Source organism: Mugil cephalus, chromosome 1, assembly GCF_022458985.1.
Source record: "Mugil cephalus isolate CIBA_MC_2020 chromosome 1, CIBA_Mcephalus_1.1, whole genome shotgun sequence".
Classification (NCBI taxonomy): domain Eukaryota; kingdom Metazoa; phylum Chordata; class Actinopteri; order Mugiliformes; family Mugilidae; genus Mugil; species Mugil cephalus.
Genome location: NC_061770.1, coordinates 6,716,078 through 6,734,761, shown reverse-complemented (window position 1 = coordinate 6,734,761; position 18,684 = coordinate 6,716,078). Strand labels below are relative to the sequence as shown.

Here is an 18,684-nt window from a genome sequence, read left to right as displayed (position 1 = left end):
GTGTGTTGGCGTGTGTGTGTTTGAATGAGGGTGTGGGGTATGGGTGGGTTAGGGGAGTTACTTTGTGTTGCATTTTATATGTGTAAAGACTGACTGATTGATGTTCAAGTTTTAAAGGGTTAACTAATCCATTCTGTTTTTCTTTTGTCTAGGTTAAATTTGGGCAACCAGCAGATCAAGACTCCCAGGAGCTGTTTGGGCTGATTTGCCAGTTCGTCCATGACTTTAACAGGGCCCACGCTGAACTTCTATGAGTTATACTACACAGCCAGCATAAAATTCTAAAACTGGTCTGTCACATCCCTTCATGTCAGAGGTTTGGTTTGATTTGTGTTTACTGAGACAAATCAGCCATGAAGGACTTGAAGCGCTCAAATGCTAAAGTGCGCTGCTCATACTCAGCTCTCCGCTAGCAGAGGAACAAAACAGACGGTTGAGAGGACAGCTGAGGAGAGCCCACTTTGGGCTTTCGATTATTTTCAACGTGCAGCTGTTATTTGGTCGGGGACGATTCCTCTCCGGACGCTGATTCAGGACCACATCTGCGCTGTGGCAATGAAATGATCATCAGCACAGAACTCTCTGAATGGTTTGTCTTTGAGCTGGTTAGAAGCGATTTCATGCGCTTTTGTGCGGCTGACATTTTAATCAGAAAAAAAAAATATCACTGTGAACCCACGGTGGTATAATGAAAGAGACCTCTTGCTGAGCAGGAACAGTTGAACGTTGTCCTGCTCAGGCAATTAAAAAACAAATGATTTTTAATTAAAACTTTGTCTATGCCAAAACTGATTCATTCAAAACTACTTTATTAAAGGTCTTTCACAGAACTCATCATTATTTCTGTTTTCCAGTTTTCAAAACTGCAGCTGGATGAACTATCAAGGCTGTTTTTTTTTTTTGTTTTGTTTTTTTTTGTTGTTTTGTTTTTTTAAGTGTCATTAAAAAGAGACCTTACATTGAGAAGGGGCACACACTGACTTCAAATAAGACAGGCTTCCATTTTCTCTCTAAATTTAGAATGAATTTAACTTAAAAGAGACAGGTGTGTATGATAATTGTGTATTTTTTCTACTTGTTATGTTGCAGTCTGTGTTGCTCCAGTTTGCTTTCTATTTTTCCAGGCCCTTTGTCGTTATGTGGGTTAAACCCCAGAGTGGGACAGACTCTACTGTTGTACACTAACTTTCAATTTATGATTCTCCAAGTCATACACTTTTCTGAAATCCCAGTCATCAGGACACTTTTCACTTTGGTGCTCCGGCAGATCAGTGCCAGTGTGAAGGTGTTATTCATTATATTAACCGTGTTTGCATTTTACAGTATATTTTCTATCAGCTGAGCATTTTTAAGAGATCCTGTAGAGGTTCTGGTCACATGATCAAAGTGCCCTTCCTAGTATTTGTGTACTGTACAGTGTGAAGGGTAGTTCTGACTAGTGAGGTTTTCGATCGATACCAGGACTTTATGCTGTAAAATCAATTCTCAAATCAAAATATCGATACTTTTGATACTTCAGTCATTCGAGGTAATGTAGGAACACAGTGGAAAGTAACTAAACTACTGAGTTGTGGCAACACAACAAACCTTGTGAAACACAAAGTTAAACCACAACACAGAATACGAGGCATTTATGATGAGATGGAGACTTTCCATTTTACAGTAGTTCTTAACAGTTAAAGAATAATTTATTTTAATGATCTTATTATTCTACATATTTCTTTTTTTCAGTGTTTGAAAGAGCATTTTCACATATTTTGTATGATTGTTTCCTTTTTCTGTTGTTGTTTTAGCTCAGCTACATAGTAAATGAGGCCACTACCTCAATACACTTCTTAAAATAAATAAATAAATTACTCTGATGTCTTGTGTTCTTTATGAAGCCATGATTGGTAAGGCACTAGTTTCTTTTAGGTTTGCCAGACACATCAGGGTGTATTTACGTAAAGTATCGGTATCGGAACGGTATCGCCGATACCAGCCTGAATTTTACTCAGCATCCGATCAGAAAGGAAATCTGTGGTATCGAACATTACTAGTTCTGACACACACTGAGTGAAGTAGTAAGAGGTGTGATGTTGAGCTGTGTTTCTATTTTGGGCAGGTTTGCTTCGAGTGAACTTTCTGCTTAATTGGCAGCGGAGGGAAGAAAGCCGATTCACATTGGACCAAAATAAACCTGTTCAGGGTCACATTTCTGCAGCTTCTGTGTACCCGCTAAATACTTTAAAGCTACGTTAATCAATATTTTCTACATCAATAATGGATCAAATAACTATATTTAATGTGGCACTAAAGCTTGACCAGGGTATTTAGACTCATGTCTCCAGGAAGAAGCAACCTATCTAAATGTTGCTGTGACAACGTAAGTGCCCTCAACTAGTCTAACTAACTATGCTGACAATTTACTATAAAAATGGACATGATTCATGAAGAGTGTTTTGAAGCTTGTCAATTAAATCCCTTGCTGTTGCCATCTTGGCAGTACTTGACTCTACCTACTGAGACTGAAGGCTAATTCAAAACACGGACAGGAGGCAGAGCGTGAGTCGGGATGAAGCAAGGTGTTGAAAACACCTTCGTAGGTAGTTTGCAATCTGCGAGGGCACTAAATATTTTAATGTTAAATTAAATGGGTAAAATTTAACCCTGTACAGTTGTCATGAATGGAAAAATTAGCTATAGATACCGAAACCTTTCTTTCAACTAGGCTGTTAATAGAATTATTTAATTCGTGAATTAAGCCAGCCTCAAGTGGCCATTTGAGGGACTGCTCATGTTGCCTCTGTTTTCCAGAAACATATTACAGTTGAAATTTGATTGAAAGCACATTTAAAACCAAATCTAAATGGAGTTTGGATCTGGTTTCACATTGTGTTTTCTTGCTGTCCAAAATTTCTAAAACAACCTGGATACGAAAGAACTGATTTAAGTTGGTAGCAGGTAAGGTAAAATCTACCTCCAGCCTGATCTACCTTTTACTAAATGTTTCCCTTTTTGACTTCCTGTTTTAATTGTCAGACCCATAGCTTTAATCTCACTCTTCATATCAACTCAGTTTTAGCTAAAAAAACAACAACAAAAAAAAAAGTTCTGACCAGTAGCTACAAAACCACATACTTTTCAATAAATATATCTAAAACAAGATCTTAGATTGCACAAATCTCTTAAAATGTAACTCCAACTTAATGTTGCTCTGTATAAACATGATTAAAACTTTCTATTTCTGTTTGTGTCTGTTCAGCTCAGTGAATACGTTAGCAGTTCAGGCCAAGGACAAAGCAGGAGGCAGCCACTCACAGTCACATGACCCAAACAAATGGCTGCTAAAGAGCTGAACAAAGCTGTTTGTGTAAGACCTAGACAGGATCTGTGCATTTAATCACATTTTGGTGAAAATATTGCACATATAGACAGAGAGCAGAGAAAGTGATTATGCTGCAGGGGTGTTCTGAAAAATGCTTAAGCTGTAAAAGCTTTTGTTTATACCAAGTTCCTTCAAAATGAGGTTGATCTCAATGAAGGAGAAATCTGCAGTCGTCGTGCTGCTGCCTTTTAGATTCACAGGTGTGAAGACTCAAAAGTAAAGCGAATAGTGAGTCTATGTTGACTGGAATATACAGTTCTGCTCAAAGGTGTGGGCACCCTTCCATTTTTTTTTTTTCATGTGTACAGTTGAAATAAATCTTTCATCTCATTTGTTTCTGTTGACAAGATAAAATAGCTTTTAAATCTCCTTTGTAACAGATTTTCAAGGTGTAGATAGTCTCCACAAAAATAGTTATCTAACTACAGCAAAGGTTTTCTATAACTATTAATTTAACTATTTATTAATTATAGTAAGAACGCATGTTTATAAACAACTTAGTAACAGACTTAATAAATGTAAATGATAGCATTTGCAACCAGATTTATGAAGTAATATCTATTAATGTAGGAGTAATGCTTTATAGGTGATAAATTACGTATTTGATGTAAATATAATATTTACATAATAATATCCAAAATGTATGTTTTGGAATGTCCAAGTCGAAGTTCTGACCTTAACCCAATAGAAATGTTGTGGAAGGACCTGGAGCAAGCAGCTGATGTGAGGAAACCCAGCAACATCTCAGAACTGGAGTGGTTGTGTACTGGGGAATGGGCTACAATCCCTAACAGGCATTCTAGATGACAGATCAGCAAGCACAGACATTTTTAGTTGCGGTTATTGCCGCACGATGGGGTCACACCAGATACTGAAAGCAAGGATTCACTTACCGTTGCACCGTTACCTCCCAGACATGACTGTCAATTCGTTTTTCTTCAATAAACAAACACAAAAGCATAATGTTTCTGTTGCATTCTATTTGTCTAGTGGCAGAACTTATGGGATGCATTGTATACATATAGATATGTATATATACTCCTAAATTGAAGATACAAGCTCAGAAAATCCTAATACATCGTAGTAAAAGGGAGCAGGTTCTTGTGCTGTTGACTGACACCTATAGTCCGTCTGATTGCCTCCCACCTACTGTTTATTTCTAGTGTTGAAATGTGGCACATCCACAGCTCTGCCTTTATCTTTAATGTATGTTTCCACAATGAGAGAAGAGCGTCTACCCCTTTTTTTTTTTGAACATCACTAAAGCTGCTCATTATGTGTGACAGTTAAAGTGGTACAGTACTGTATGCAGTCTATGAATTAAAGTCCCCAGAGACGTTTTTATCTAGACTCCACAGGGGATCGTTCAGGGTCCACAGCCAAATAATCTAAATCCTCTATAGACTGGATGTGTTTCAAAGGTAATGCTTGCTGGAGAGATCAGATAAAATATTAACGTGATTTTAGTCCTGTCAGATGAGACATTTTGGATCTTCTCCCTCCCCTCACATGCACACAAATGGATGAAAGGATTTTAGCTTGGGCTGGAAAACTGAAATAACTGAAGTTGATCTCAGCCTGAGACAGAGACACGGGCTTCAGTAAATGTTATGAGTGTTCCACAGCGAAATAGTTTTTTCAGAGCGGAGACTCCAAGGAGATCACCACTGTTGAGGATAACAAGGCCAAGTTCAAGGGTTTTTATAGCGGCTGATGTATTTTTTATTATATATTTTCTATTACTTGAATCCAAATTAATGACAATATTCTGAATTTGGATTGTGTAAAAGATGTGTTCCATTAGAATATTCAGAATGATTCATTTCCAACTAAAACTTGGTTTATGAAACTGCGGCAGATCTATGCAGAGATCACGCTGCTGCTCAACAGTAATTAAAATTACATGAAATCATTGTGATGCGGAAAACAGACTGAGGTAGAAGTGGGCGGAATTGTCTACGCTTGTACGGCTGTTGAGAGATATGAATGAAGAAAGACGCTGTGGAACAGTCACAGCTGTGGACATCACCGCAACGGCAACAGCCCCACACAGAAGTTCAAATCTAGATAAGTAGAACCAGTATCGTATAACAGGTGGTTTTAGAACAATCGTTGGGACATTCAGAATATTTGTCGCAAGTGTCTTTTCTTCAACATATACTCATCACCCACTACATTAAAACCACCTAATGCCTAATATTGTTTAGATTTCTCGTTCGCCTCCCGCAGAGTTTAAGTTTACGGGGTCTCTGAGGATCAGGTTGGTTCTGGATCATCCCACAAGTACTTGATCCTTCTGGGATCTAGGACATGTGGAGACCAGGTCAATAGTTTGGATTTTTGAGTTGCTGGCTGGATTGTCATGCTGGGGATGGCTCCGGGAATTAGGCAGTATTGTTTCATGTGTCATGCTGCCAGTAGACAATGATGACCCAATCACGCAAATGAAGCAGAAATATCATACTTCTTTTTCCACTCAATGTAATTAGACTGAGGTTACAAAAGCATGTCTAAAGAGTTTGGAATCCACGGATTCAGTCAGACGGATTGCACACAAACTGATAAGTTTGAAGAACGTTACCGTCCAGAGGAGTGGTGGACTGATCAGCAGTGACCAGAAACTTTTAGTTCGGCGGCCGATCAACATACAGATACAGAAAACAAGGGTTCACTTACTTTTCCAACTCAGACATGCACAAATGATTCATTTTCCTGAATAAATAAATGCAAAAAAATTAAATTATTTCAGTTCCATTTTTATTAAGTTTTCCTAATCTCTCTGTCTACTTTCCGTCTGTGTCAAGACCTGCTGATATTTTGTCTAATTTTTATGCAGAAAAGTAGAAAACAATTGCATTTCTGGTGAGACATCACCTGCAAGGTGCATGGAGGAGGAAAAGAAATTAAAGAAAGGCCCAGAAATGTGGGTTTGATGATACACCTTGAGCCAACTTTTTGTAAAGCGGCTGAAACAGATGCCCAAAAGAGAGGCCAACATATGTTTCTTACTTTTTAAACTTTATGAAAGCATGTTTTTCGATGACTATGAAAGAAAGGTAACTTGAGTACACAAGGTTGCAGTTAAATGGAAATATTAGCAGTGACCAAGCCGTGAATGCCTTTAAACAGTTGCTCTTTTCAGATGATTCATTCTGATTGGCTGTTCAGCTTTGTGACAGAAGCCGGAAATTAAATACGCAAAGTCAAAGGGCTTACAGAAGGATTTTCTGTTCGAATATGTTATGTTCAAAAATGTTCAGATAAAACACTATGGTGAAGGACGTGAGAATGTTCTTTTAAAAAATATTTTCATTTCATTTGTTATGGAATAAGAGAAAACCCCAGAATATTTTTAAGTGTTTCGAAACACAACATTCAAACTGTAAAATATATCTTCGATCAAATTTTCAAAAAGGCCCATGGGCCTCTGGTGATGCTGCAGCCAGAGGTCTTGTGTCGTTGTTGTTGTGGTTGTTGTGGGTTCAGTAAAATGAGTATGCATTTATATTCTCATAAGCCCTTTGAGAGTCACACAAGTGAGCCTGTGAATGGAAGATTAGCAAACAGCAATCAGATGCAGGTGCATGATACACTAGAGATACAGACATTCCAAGCCTGAATCACTGAGAGAAAATCTCACTGAATGGAAGCCAGTAGCCAATACGTCTGTGTGGGAAGAACTACAGTCACACGAGACAGAATTGAAGCAGAATTTTAAAGTGAATTGATTTAAGCTGCACCTTCAATGCAAGGTCACAGATTTTAAGCTCATTGATTGGATGTTTCTTACTTTGGGAATTAAAGTATAACTTGTACCTTTGCATTTTTAATTAAGTAACAGTGAATTTAAGTGAATTTAATCAGGAGTTGTATTATGTCAACCTAGGCCTGTGAAGGACTCTCTTTCATGTAACATTATGAACTCCACGGGAAAAGTTAATGAGACTTTTTACCTCTGGAACCAGAGTTTTCCACAGTGAGTTCTTCCTCTTTGCATCTCAGTGACTGTTTTGACAGTTCTGACCTTTAATGCAATGAAGAACACTGAGGCTAAAACTGACAAAGCTATCATAGTTCAGTGCCTTTATCTTTTGGGGACTTTTAAGCTGCAGAAAGTATGTTTTAAACACTGTGGGATCCAGACGATGTAGCACTACAGAGTCAGAGGAAGGACATTAAAATTGATGCGCTGTTTTATAGGGAGCCTAGTGACACAAGGACAGAGGTGGCGTGCTCACAACACTAATCTCTTGTCAATATACTCACAGGACACTTTGAGTTGGCTGTTGATTTAACGCCAACAAAGACAAGTGGGTGGGAAAAGTTTCTTCCTTGCAGTTTCACACAAAAAATTGCAGACAGCTAGAGTTCTTTTATTGGCTACAGGTAAACTGATGACAGCAGTGAGTTCACTGACAGCTGATGTTAGCAAGGCAACCACAGTAAACAGTAAACGCTCCACTGCTGACTTCTGTGACACAGCACAGCCTTATAGGAGAAAACTGAGAGATTTTCATTCCTTCCATGTAATAAGGCGCAGCTTGTCAACAGATAAAGTACACAAGCGTCCCCAGGCCAGTAAGGGGACCCTGAGGGCTGACAGTAGGAGACCTCCCTAAGGGGACCCACCTGAGACAGCACTGCACATGCAGCACGTCCCGTACATGACGCTTTAAAGGAGTTAGTATGAAAGAGCTTTAATCATTTATTGTCACTAACATGGTGTGTCCCACTTTTTTAGTCGTGCCTGTCGTTTTATATGACACTAGTGGGATGAAGTAAGTTCATTCGGACAACCCTCCTTCCTGTTTAACTGCAATGTTAGTTGTTAACTGGAAATGTTCGCTTGGGGCCCTACTCGATTCTCTGATCTACTCTGGGTCTGAAATTATAATGCGTCACTGCCTCATAGTGAAACCTGCAGTCAGGGTGGACAAGGAGCTGTGGAGACACTGAGGAAACTCATTTTTCAGAGCACATTCAGTTATGTACTTCTATTACAGAGTGACTTAAATTTGGAATTAATCAGAAATGTGTTTAAAGATAAGACATGGATTTGCTCCTGGATCTCAAAAAAAGTGCAGTCTGCACTATATCCAGAGTCTCTTTTCAATTGTAACAATTAACGCAGCCAGTTGACGAATGTATGCTTTGGTTGGTGGTAATTTTATATTGATTTAGGCAGTTGTAAGCCCCGGGAAAAATAAATAAATAAATACAATAAAATAATTACGCACGGACATTTATTTATAAGTTAGCCCATGTGCGTGCGTAAAGTGGATGGCTGGGCGCGCGCACAGGCAGCACATCACAGCACATCACTGCGGGGACAGACGCGTTATTTGGAGTAGGAGTGAATCCCACGGACGATTTAACGACACCTGTCACACAGGAACAACCGTCCGTAAATATTCCATAAGGTCTGATTTGGACGCATCCACCCTCGTGAAATATCTGAAAATGGCACGCACAGACAACGATCGGTGATTTCTACGTTTCCCGGTAGTTTTCAGAAAAACAATAGGGACTTAAAGATTTTTTTTTTTCATCTTCCACTGGGCACTATGGCACACATTTGGATCCCGTAAGAGAATATATCGCAGCGTCAGAGGGGTCTGCGCCGGCGGAGACAAGTGGAGAGACTGGGAAACTTGTGTTGTGCAGGAGACGGTCGTTCATTTCGAGTCTGCGCTGAGAACGCAGCTGTCACACAGAGAAAGGAGAGCCATGGTGAACTCGGTCATACTGATGCTCGGCTGGACTGTGATCTCCGAAGTCGTGATGGCGCAGAATGACACGGAGCCGATCGTCCTGGAGGGAAAATGCCTCGTGGTCTGCGACTCCAATCCGACCACGGACTGGAAGGCTTCATCCTCTCCGCTCGGCATCTCGGTGCGCGCCGCCAACTCCAAGGTGGCTTTCTCTGCAGTCCGGAACAACAACCACGAGCCGTCGGAGATGAGCAACAAAACAAGAATAATCTACTTCGACAAGGTTAAGACCATTTTATACACAATACTAACGTCAGAAAGTAGATACATTGTCTTTAATAGTACTTTGGAATTCACCCTTCCTATATCTCACATAGTATATTCTAGTCTCGTTTTTTGACAAAACTTCATCTTCTAGCCCAGTTGATGCAAAAATCTCATTGCAGTTTTTAAGTGTTGTCTAAAGTTTTAGTTGTTAGCCACTGGCACGGGCACCGTTCAACGGCACATATCACAGGCGAGCAGGTTTGGAAGTGACTGGACTGTGTTTGAGGGCGGGCATCCTGCAGAGCCTACACACGCACTTATATCACTGGTGCCTCAAGCGACCTCCAACAAGCGTGCACACGCGCACCCACTCTTACCTACACAAATCCAGCAAATCCAAACAAACCAAGCAGCAGCAAAAAACAAGAGACACCTGATTAGTCATGCGGACATGGGCTGCGCTGGGTGTTTGCAACAGTCTCACTCAACTGCTCCCCTGTCCTCTTGTTTGAATTACATAACACAATCTTCTGCTATCATAACTCTCTGCATCTGATCTGATTGGTGTGGATCCTGTCCATGCTGTTGCTATGAAAGCAACATTTGTCAGAGGTCCTGGTTGAGTCTGCAGCGGTTTGCACGGGTGGGATTCAAGAGCATCACACTCTGCAGGCGCAGAGAGGAGCCTGAGCTGCTCCTGCCAACAGTAACCCAAACAAGTTCCATCCATGGCAATCTGACATGGCTTTGTAGATCATTTTAGTCACACTCTCATGAATTATACTGTAAAAATACTCCGACATGGAGGACTAATGCTGCCATAAATGTTATTTTTTAATTAAAAACATCAAAACAATATTACAAATAAGTATCAATATTAATTATTTCATAATGTATGAAATAAATTGAATTAAAGTGTTACATAAATCCCTTGTATATTTACTTTTATTAATTATATTTTTAAATGCTTGTTATTTAGTTATACATTTCCTTCTGTGTGATCAGAATGAACAGAAGAAATATCTATTACTTCAAAATTTTAATGCCCGCATTCAGATTTAATATTAATATTAGAGCATTCAGTGGCATATAAATTTGCTTTTTGACTGATTTATGTATTTAATCTGATGACAGTCTAGGTCGTCCATATTCTGCATGTTGTAGTACTATATTGGAAGATATATATATTTTTTTGTTGCCCTAAAGTTTAATTTGTCTTTAAAAGCCTTGTTTAAACATGACTCTGTTTTCCTCTTGAGAAGGAATTTGAGAGGCTAAGGTCTGTCGTGAAGAGGGCTGAATTAAATGCCGTTTGAAGTGTGTCACACTGCGTTTGTGTCTGATCGGGAGCTGAGTCAGAACACTGACGTGTCCACGGCTGGTTCCCATCGAAATATTTCATCCCAACGCTCCATCTGAAATAAAAACCTCTGTTGAAGTGCTGACTATTGGAACACCTTTGACCTCAGAGTGTACTTTTTCTGCCCCCCACAGGTTCTTGTGAATATAGGAAACTACTTCACATTCGATTCAGTGTTCCTGTCTCCAAGAAAAGGAGTCTACAGTTTCAGTTTCCATGTGATTAAAGTGTACCAGAGTCAAACCATACAGGTATACATTTTGTTTTCTTCCCACACCTGTGCTGATGATTTACTTAAGATAAGCATTTCAGTGTTAAACTGGGAATGTCTTTCGTAGTGACAATACAGATGAGATAAAGTAGTTATATTCAGCATTAATGGACCCGCATGTGGGTTTTAAGGTTTTATTATCAGATTGGAAAAACAACCTTTTAAACTAGATATTTTTCCACAAGTGTTTACAGCAACTCCCAGTAGCTAAGGGACAAGTGAGTGCCCCCTCATGGAGTCTGCCATGCTGTACCACCACGTTTTCACAGAAAGGACAAAGCAAACACTGGCTCTAGAGAGGACTCTTCACATTTTCACATCTGAGTTTCCACCACCGTAGATTCTCAATTCAGTTCAAATTGCAACCTCGCCACTAAATCCTTCACGCTGGTCCTTTTAACAGCTGAAAAGGGAAGAATTTAAAAATGTGTCCTCTAACTTTAACATTTAGCTAGGACATTGATTATTTTAGTTTGATCGTTCTTTTGCAAACTCTCCACAAAGAATTAGTGACATTCAGTGCAAATGAATTTACTCTATTATCAAAAGGCCTACTCTTCATTCTCTCAGAAACATGTTTAATGTCACAAACATTTCACCTTGTAACTGTCCCTGGTGTAGCAATTATTAGGTGAAGATAGCAATTAGAAGATGTAAGGTATTAAGGTATTTTAAGCTCATTTACAGCCTGATTAGGATGTAGTTAACCCAGGTAGAGCTCTTGTACTTGGTCTCTCCACCAAACTACTTTCCTCAAATAATTTGTGAGAACCTGTATTGAATTAGGAGGAGGTTGAAGTCATGAGTTTCCGCATTCACCAAATTTCATCAACGACAAGCTTCATCCCACTGGTTCTGTTTGAGTCTGCTTGGAGTAAAATAATCATCCTTTTCACATCTGATCATTCTATCTGAGAACCTGAGATACCTTCCCCCTTTACTGCATTGACTTTACTAGTGGTCATTGTGATTGTACTGGTGAAAGAACAAGTCAAGTTACAAAACATATTTCTCCTCGCCTTCCCTCTCTTGTTGCTAATTGTCCCTTCTCTTGGATTGCCCAGGTGAACTTGATGTTGAACGGGAAGCCAGTCATCTCTGCCTTTGCGGGTGACAAAGATGTAACTCGTGAGGCAGCAACCAACGGAGTTCTGCTCTTTCTCGAAAAAGAGGACAAGGTCTACCTAAAGCTGGAGAAAGGAAACCTCGTTGGTGGATGGCAATACTCTACATTTTCTGGCTTTCTTGTTTTTCCCCTGTAAATAAAAGAAAAAAAAATAGATTGTACCCTAACTGACTTCTTCATAATGTGTTGTCACAATATAAACCAAACATTGCTGCTGCTGCACATGCTGGATCTTGCCAATGGTTGAAAAGCGATGGATGTAAATGGATCCCAGCAGAGAGAGGAAATGAGACTTTGGAAAGTGTCCATTGAGATAAAAGACATTTCAAATGTTCCCTATCATGACTGTATGTTCCTGTCACTCAAGCTACTTCAGAGAGAAAGACTGAAACATCCAAAACAGACTTTTTGAACTTTTGAATATGTTTGGCGTACCCTTTCTTCTTTTATTTTTAATGATACCTGTTTAAACATTCTAGCACATCTGCCTTTTGAGTGTGAACTGTACATGCCTCTGTTACTTGTGCGAATTGTCATGAGCAAAGTGTTCACATTGATATTTATTGGGGAATGTCATCACTGGAACTAAACTTTCCAGGTCATGAGGTACTTAAGTGACAGGGATGGCAGTAGTGTAGAAGACTCTGGTAAAAAATAATGTTTATATAAGTCTCTTAATCAAACCATTTACTTTAAATCAGATAAAGGTATGTTTGATGAGAGACATAGATGGATAATTAATGGGCATAACAAGACATACAAATACAAAATGCAGAATAACTACAAAAAACTCAAAAGAAAGAAAATGACCACAGAGAGAAACAAACTACAAAGTGAGTAAAGTATAAAGAAAACAGTCACACAGAGATATGGTTGTAAAAGGAATGGGAAGTCTTTTTTTTGTTTTAATTTGGCTATAATCATTACAAATAACACCAGTTATTACTGTAGTGTATGCTGTCCATCAGCGAACACAATGGTAGCAACCACCTGATTAGAAGAGCTGGTGGGGAACAAAACTAGAGCTAAAAGTGACTACTGCCAATTCATGTCTTCAAATAAAGTTGTGTTTACAGTGTTCACAAGAAGAGTCCATAGAAGAGTGCCCCCCTCTTGTGGTATTTACAAACATGTAATTGGAAAATTTGGAGCTTCAAATATGCTAGGTCTAACGTATTTTGTGGCGTTTTCAAAAAATGGTTGTAGTTTAGAGTTTTGGTCATAATTATATAGGCTTTGTTTGAGGAAAATGCTGATGTTTTCTCCTTTTTAATTATACCTTTACGTTTCCTGCATCAAGTTACTAGCTAATCCATTAGCTTGTTAAACTCTTAGCCTTGTGGCGTAATCATCAGCTCCTGTGTTCAATTTGACAGCAGTATTTGACTCCAAATGACAAACTCGCAACTGTGTACTAACAAGTGTACCATATAAACTTATTGTACATTATAAACAGCATACCAGTGTTGTGTTTCTGCCTCCTGCAAGTAAAAAGGTTGGAGAAAGCTTGTGGCTATGGTCAAATGTGACTAAAACAAAGATTTCCAGGACCTTAACCAAATGGCATGGCTCAACGTAACAATGGAAAGTGTCACCAGTTCTTTGGTTGCTAAAGAAAATATTAATGTACAAGAGTGAATATTATCGGAAAACAAACATGATGCCACCTAATGTGTTCATATCTCTTAAAACGAATATCAACTCATTTCCTGCTTGTGTATTTATAACAGAAGAACTCTCATGGTTTATGGAGCTTAATGAAGTTTAATGAGAACGTTGACTGGTTAGTATGCTGATAATAAATGGATTCCTGTCACAGTCGGCGAGCATAAACAGCTTCCACTGGGCGGTCTGGGATAACTGATGAATTAATGACCTCCTTACTTGTTGCTCTTGAGCTCAGTGTGCGCTTACAGCATGTAATGGCTCTCCTCTTCAGAGTTACTGTGTGCTGTATTACCTTGACATGATCTACACACTCATCAGCTGGAAGCTCAGTTGCACTCATAAGATTTATGTTTTAATTGGTCATGCATTTTTCAGTCAGTGGCCTTAACATCAGTTGCTCCATTTACATGGACACTAATATTCCATCAGTAATCAGAATAAAGAGGAGTCATGTAACCATCCCAGTCAGAACAGACTGACCTGAGCAGATTGAGAGTTGTTGTGTAAATCTTCTACGGTCTAAAAAAATGAACAAAGCTGAAATTGATGCGGGCAGTAACATGTAAACGTGGCTCATTCTCAACCACCTTCTTCTGTTGACTGGATAAAGTTGTGGTTAGACCTCTGTCAGATTTGATGCTACACATCTGAACCTCTTTATCCAAAAAGCTACATTGTGATCGATGTTTTAGGACATCTGTGTGAAGAGTGGGAATCTCTTATCAGAATGATTTCAGTCAGGTTGAAGAGATATTGTTCATCTTAACATTGTCATTGCATTCAGCTACATACATACTCAATGTGAAACCACATGATGCACTTTGAAAATTAGGAAATACTATCTGGAAATGTAACGAATGCCGAACGTTGAAAGCATCTTGTATTGTTTGAATTTTCTGTTGAAACTTTTTCTTGTCATAGTGGGAAAACACTGGTGTTTTCACAATCGCTACATTATGTCTGTAAAAGGGCTCCCAAAAAAGGCAAGCGGATTTGCAGGTGCTCGCAGAAGTACGACAACTAGTTGTGTAGTATGTACTAGTTTAAGTATGTGGTTGTTAACAGACACAGATGTTCCTGTTTAAACCCCATCTCCCTATCAGTCCTTTAGAGCGGAAGAGGCTCGGATGAGCGACAAAACGTCTTGAAGAAATTCTACAGGCTGCCTTTGTTTAACCTTTTTGGTTAATAGCTACATTCCACTTGGGGAGAACCTGCTTTTGTGCAGTCTGGTTATTGGAACTGAGCCATTGTTAATACACACCTGTTTTCCCTACTGTGACAAGTAAAAATGTAAACAGTAAAAAATGGTCTGTAAAGTTGGGAAAACATCTTTTTCTGAAACAATTCTCGCAGAAGTGATGAGGCCTATATCACATATTGGCAAAGGCCTATTGTCCATGCAAGTGAGCAACTGTCATATTTTGCAACCATAAAGTGAAAATGAAAGAAAAAAGAAATTGTTCGGTTAAAAACAGGAATTTTGACAATCCTCTGACATACATGATTACCGTCGCATCACACCTCATACTGACAGCAGCACAAGAAAACAAGACTGAAATTATATATTCAGTGACTGGGCACCTTCGAAATATACAGGTCTGGCAGCAGTGATTAATTCCCCTGCAATCTATTTATCACAGTCTGTGTATCTATTTTGCTAAACTGATATAATCTATATTTTCTGTGTCTGTATTATGTTTGTGTTTGCTCCAGTTGGTGGACTCATAATGACTGTGGAAACTGGACAGTGCCCCTGATACGCTTACAGTTTCGGCAGATGATTATTTTATTACTCATTTAAAAAAAAAAAAAGTTTTAAGTTGATCACTTTTTATTCAGCGCTTTCATTGTATTACATGAATGTGTTTATTAATGTATCATTGTATTTAAGAATTACAGCGTTGTATGATGAATAAAGTTTGTGGTTTGTAAAAAAAAAGAGCTTTGAAAACTTGTTGGTGTAAGGGTAAGAGGAAATACTTTTACCAGTCTACAAATCATTTTTCCCCCAGATATAACTGAATGTGACAAGAAAACACATTAAAAAGTGAAAAACCTAAAATTAGACATCAAGCCCATCACGCTCAAGATGCACGGGTGCATTAATCATTCTTTAATGTTATTAATGATGCTTCTTTTTATTTTTTTTTCACAGAAATAGTTAATAGCATACTTTAAATGGAAGTATTATAATTTTATAAATGTCGTGATAGAATACTCCAGGCTCCATAAATATCAGTATGTCATCGTGGTATTTTAATTAAATAAAAGGTGGCAAACTCTACTCTGCTACGAACTCTTACGCCGTTTTAGCTCAGAAGTTATTGCACATCAGCATTTTGTTCTGACTTCTACGACTGGAATAAATATGGTTGTGTATTTCATTTCCCAGCAGCATCGTCCCTGTTTAGTTTTTAACATTAGATGTGAAACACAGATAGCGGTGTCAGTTTTACTTTGCTGCCGCGAGGAGAAATGTCTTTATTCTGGTCTAAGTCGTGCGCTTCTTTTTCTGTTGTTCTGCAGTGCTCTCAACGGGTGTATTAAACCGAGCAACAAACGGAGCGCTGCAGTGTTGTTCTGTTCATCCCCTTTCAGGAGGAATGTGTGCACAGACGAAGATAAAAATGTAGCATTTTTCCTCAATAGAATCTACTCCCATATGGAAAATATAATATTGTTTGCCCTTTCAAACAGAGAAGCTGAGAAAACGATGCAGGGTTGGTCCAGTGTTGCGTTGCAATTCCCGAACGATGTATGTGTATGTCAGCTTAGTAAATGTGTCACAGGATGAGCATTTTTTAGTTCAGTCGCATATTTTGGGAATTGATGACACACAAAAAGGCTCAAAAGACTTTCATCATAATTATACCATAACATAGCTCTAAGTCAGTAATTTGGTACGCATCAGATTGTCAACCAGCCTCGTTTAGTGCGGGGCGTACTGTGGTGCAACACTTCAATGAACACCAAACATTTTCAACGTTTAAAACGAGACATGCCAGCTGTAATTTGTAATTGTTCCAAGGTTGTGATTAACGCATGAGCAGAGGTTTATAATGGTCCTTTATCTAACGCGTATTTATCTGAAATTAAAGATGCAGTAAGACGTGTTGAATCGCTGCCGTTTGTGTGTCGCGTTGAAAGAGCTCTAACACTCGTTGTTAATGAATCTCATCCCGAAATCATTTGCTGGTAGATTATCTGCCATTGCAGTTTGATTTGTATCAGGATGTGTTCCGGCTGTCAGACTGTTTACGAGATAAGAAAGATCCTGCCAGAAACCCATTTCAAGTAAAACTACGCTGCCTCTTGATTTTACATGATTTTCATTAAGCAACAAACGGAAGGTCATCCTCAGAACTTTACACTCAGTGACTTTTATTATCGTTTAAGTGTGGAACAAAAATTCTACAGAAGATTTAAGCAAGACAAGGTCCCACTGCCCTCAAAGCCCTTGGTGGCAGGTGTGTTGTGCTGAATTTCAAGCGTCGTTTTGACCTTTGTACTTACATTTCAGAGGGCATTATTGCCGTGTTATTGAATATATTGTCTCTAAAAAGTACAGCCCTTTGATCAGATAGTTTCAGGCACTTGGTCTAAAATATGCACAATGCCGTTTTTATTTTTATTTTTGGATGCACCCAGTGAGATCCCCTGAACCAAACTATAACTCAGCATTAATCAGAGTGAAACAAGACTCTTTTAAACATAATAATCCCCTTAGATGATGTGAAATCTGTCCAGCCATTTTTACAAAAAAAAAAGCAAACATTCAATGTGCATGAAATCTTGCGGGGATACTGCAAATTAGCAGGGCAGCTCTGCTCTCATAACTTTACGGAACTCCAAAAAACTGGTGTATATCTAAAACATTCATGTACACTAAGATTCAAAGAGCACTGCTGACATTGAAAAGGCACTTTATTGGCCTAGATATTTGCTTCTAAATTAAGCTCAAACTATTTAAGGGTTGGTGATGGATTCAAATATAAATCTAATTATACTGGTGCTTGTAATGTACTAATATTGTGCTAATGCCAAGTCTAATTATACATCTGCATAATAACATGGGTTAATGCTAGTGTTTAACCTGAGACAACCTTATCATACATGCAAATTAAATCCGCTCATGACACTGAATGAATTTGCTACCAGCCAATAGAATCACTCACAAATCAGAAGCTAAATTTGTGCATCTCTTATCTCTGCGTGAAAAGTAAAACCCAATATTTAAAGACATAATAACTGTTGAAATAGTTTTGGTGCCACAGAGACTGTTGCACAGTACAGGAAGATTGTGGCCTCCGTACTCACCTTTCATCTGACTCCCACGTTGCTATGACAAGGTATTGTACATGTCTACAGTGGGTAAGCCTTGAGATGTGTTCACGTGTTAACCAAGCTTCTTTCTCTTGAGGTTACAGCTTCAAACAGCCCCAGCTTCCAACAACCCCAACAGGATTGTTTAATTCTTCATAATCTTCTCATGTACACCTCTGGAGACATCTGTCTGTTTCTGAATAAGTAAATAACCTTGGAGATTAGATGGCATTTGGCATTAACCCTGACTCATTTAAATTGCCATATGGAGAACAGTGGACACAATAGCACTAATGTCTGTGATATGGGCAACAAGAGCAACAATACTGGAACTGTTTAATGCAATCAAATATCTGTGTGAAGCCAATGGCACCTAAACAGTGAAGTCAGGTGCACGTTCATATCTGAGATGTTCCTGAAACTGTTCCTTGAATTCATTCCCCAATGCTTGTTTCAAATATTTCCAACATATTCAGACTATAAATTACCTGTTATAATAAATAAATAAGGACGGGGAGACAGATTCTCTGTGATAAGCGTTCAGCTGGTGGCAGCCTGCCTTCCTGTGTTCCTTGTTCAAGAAGGTGC

At 38.8% G+C, this 18,684-nt stretch overlaps 2 protein-coding genes across 2 annotated transcripts in view; both read left to right on the top strand.

The window, feature by feature from the left end:
- LOC124998239 (formin-like protein 13) overlaps window positions 1-1,805 on the top strand; it is a 33,827-nt gene extending 32,022 nt beyond the window's left edge. The window contains exon 17 of the mRNA XM_047572497.1: window positions 153-1,805. Within this exon, the coding sequence (XP_047428453.1) occupies window positions 153-254 (102 nt within the window). The 3' untranslated portion in view covers window positions 255-1,805. The remainder of the gene's footprint in view (window positions 1-152) is intronic.
- Window positions 1,806-8,684: 6,879 nt separating this feature from the next.
- On the top strand, window positions 8,685-15,214 carry cbln4 (cerebellin 4 precursor). Its single transcript, XM_047572753.1, has 3 exons — window positions 8,685-9,361; window positions 10,840-10,956; window positions 12,041-15,214. Exons 1-3 carry the CDS (start codon window positions 9,095-9,097, stop codon window positions 12,236-12,238), a joined length of 582 nt encoding a protein of 193 aa, XP_047428709.1. The 5' UTR covers window positions 8,685-9,094; the 3' UTR covers window positions 12,239-15,214.
- Window positions 15,215-18,684: the final 3,470 nt, after the last annotated feature.

Excerpts from the sequence above, each read along its gene's own strand:
- cbln4 (XM_047572753.1), top strand. The coding sequence starts at position 9,095 with ATGGTGAACTCGGTCATACTGATGCTCGGCTGGACTGTGATCTCCGAA. Across the intron at positions 9,362-10,839 it reads GAATAATCTACTTCGACAAG|GTTCTTGTGAATATAGGAAA; the intron begins GTTAAGACCATT and ends TGCCCCCCACAG. Across the intron at positions 10,957-12,040 it reads ACCAGAGTCAAACCATACAG|GTGAACTTGATGTTGAACGG; the intron begins GTATACATTTTG and ends TGGATTGCCCAG.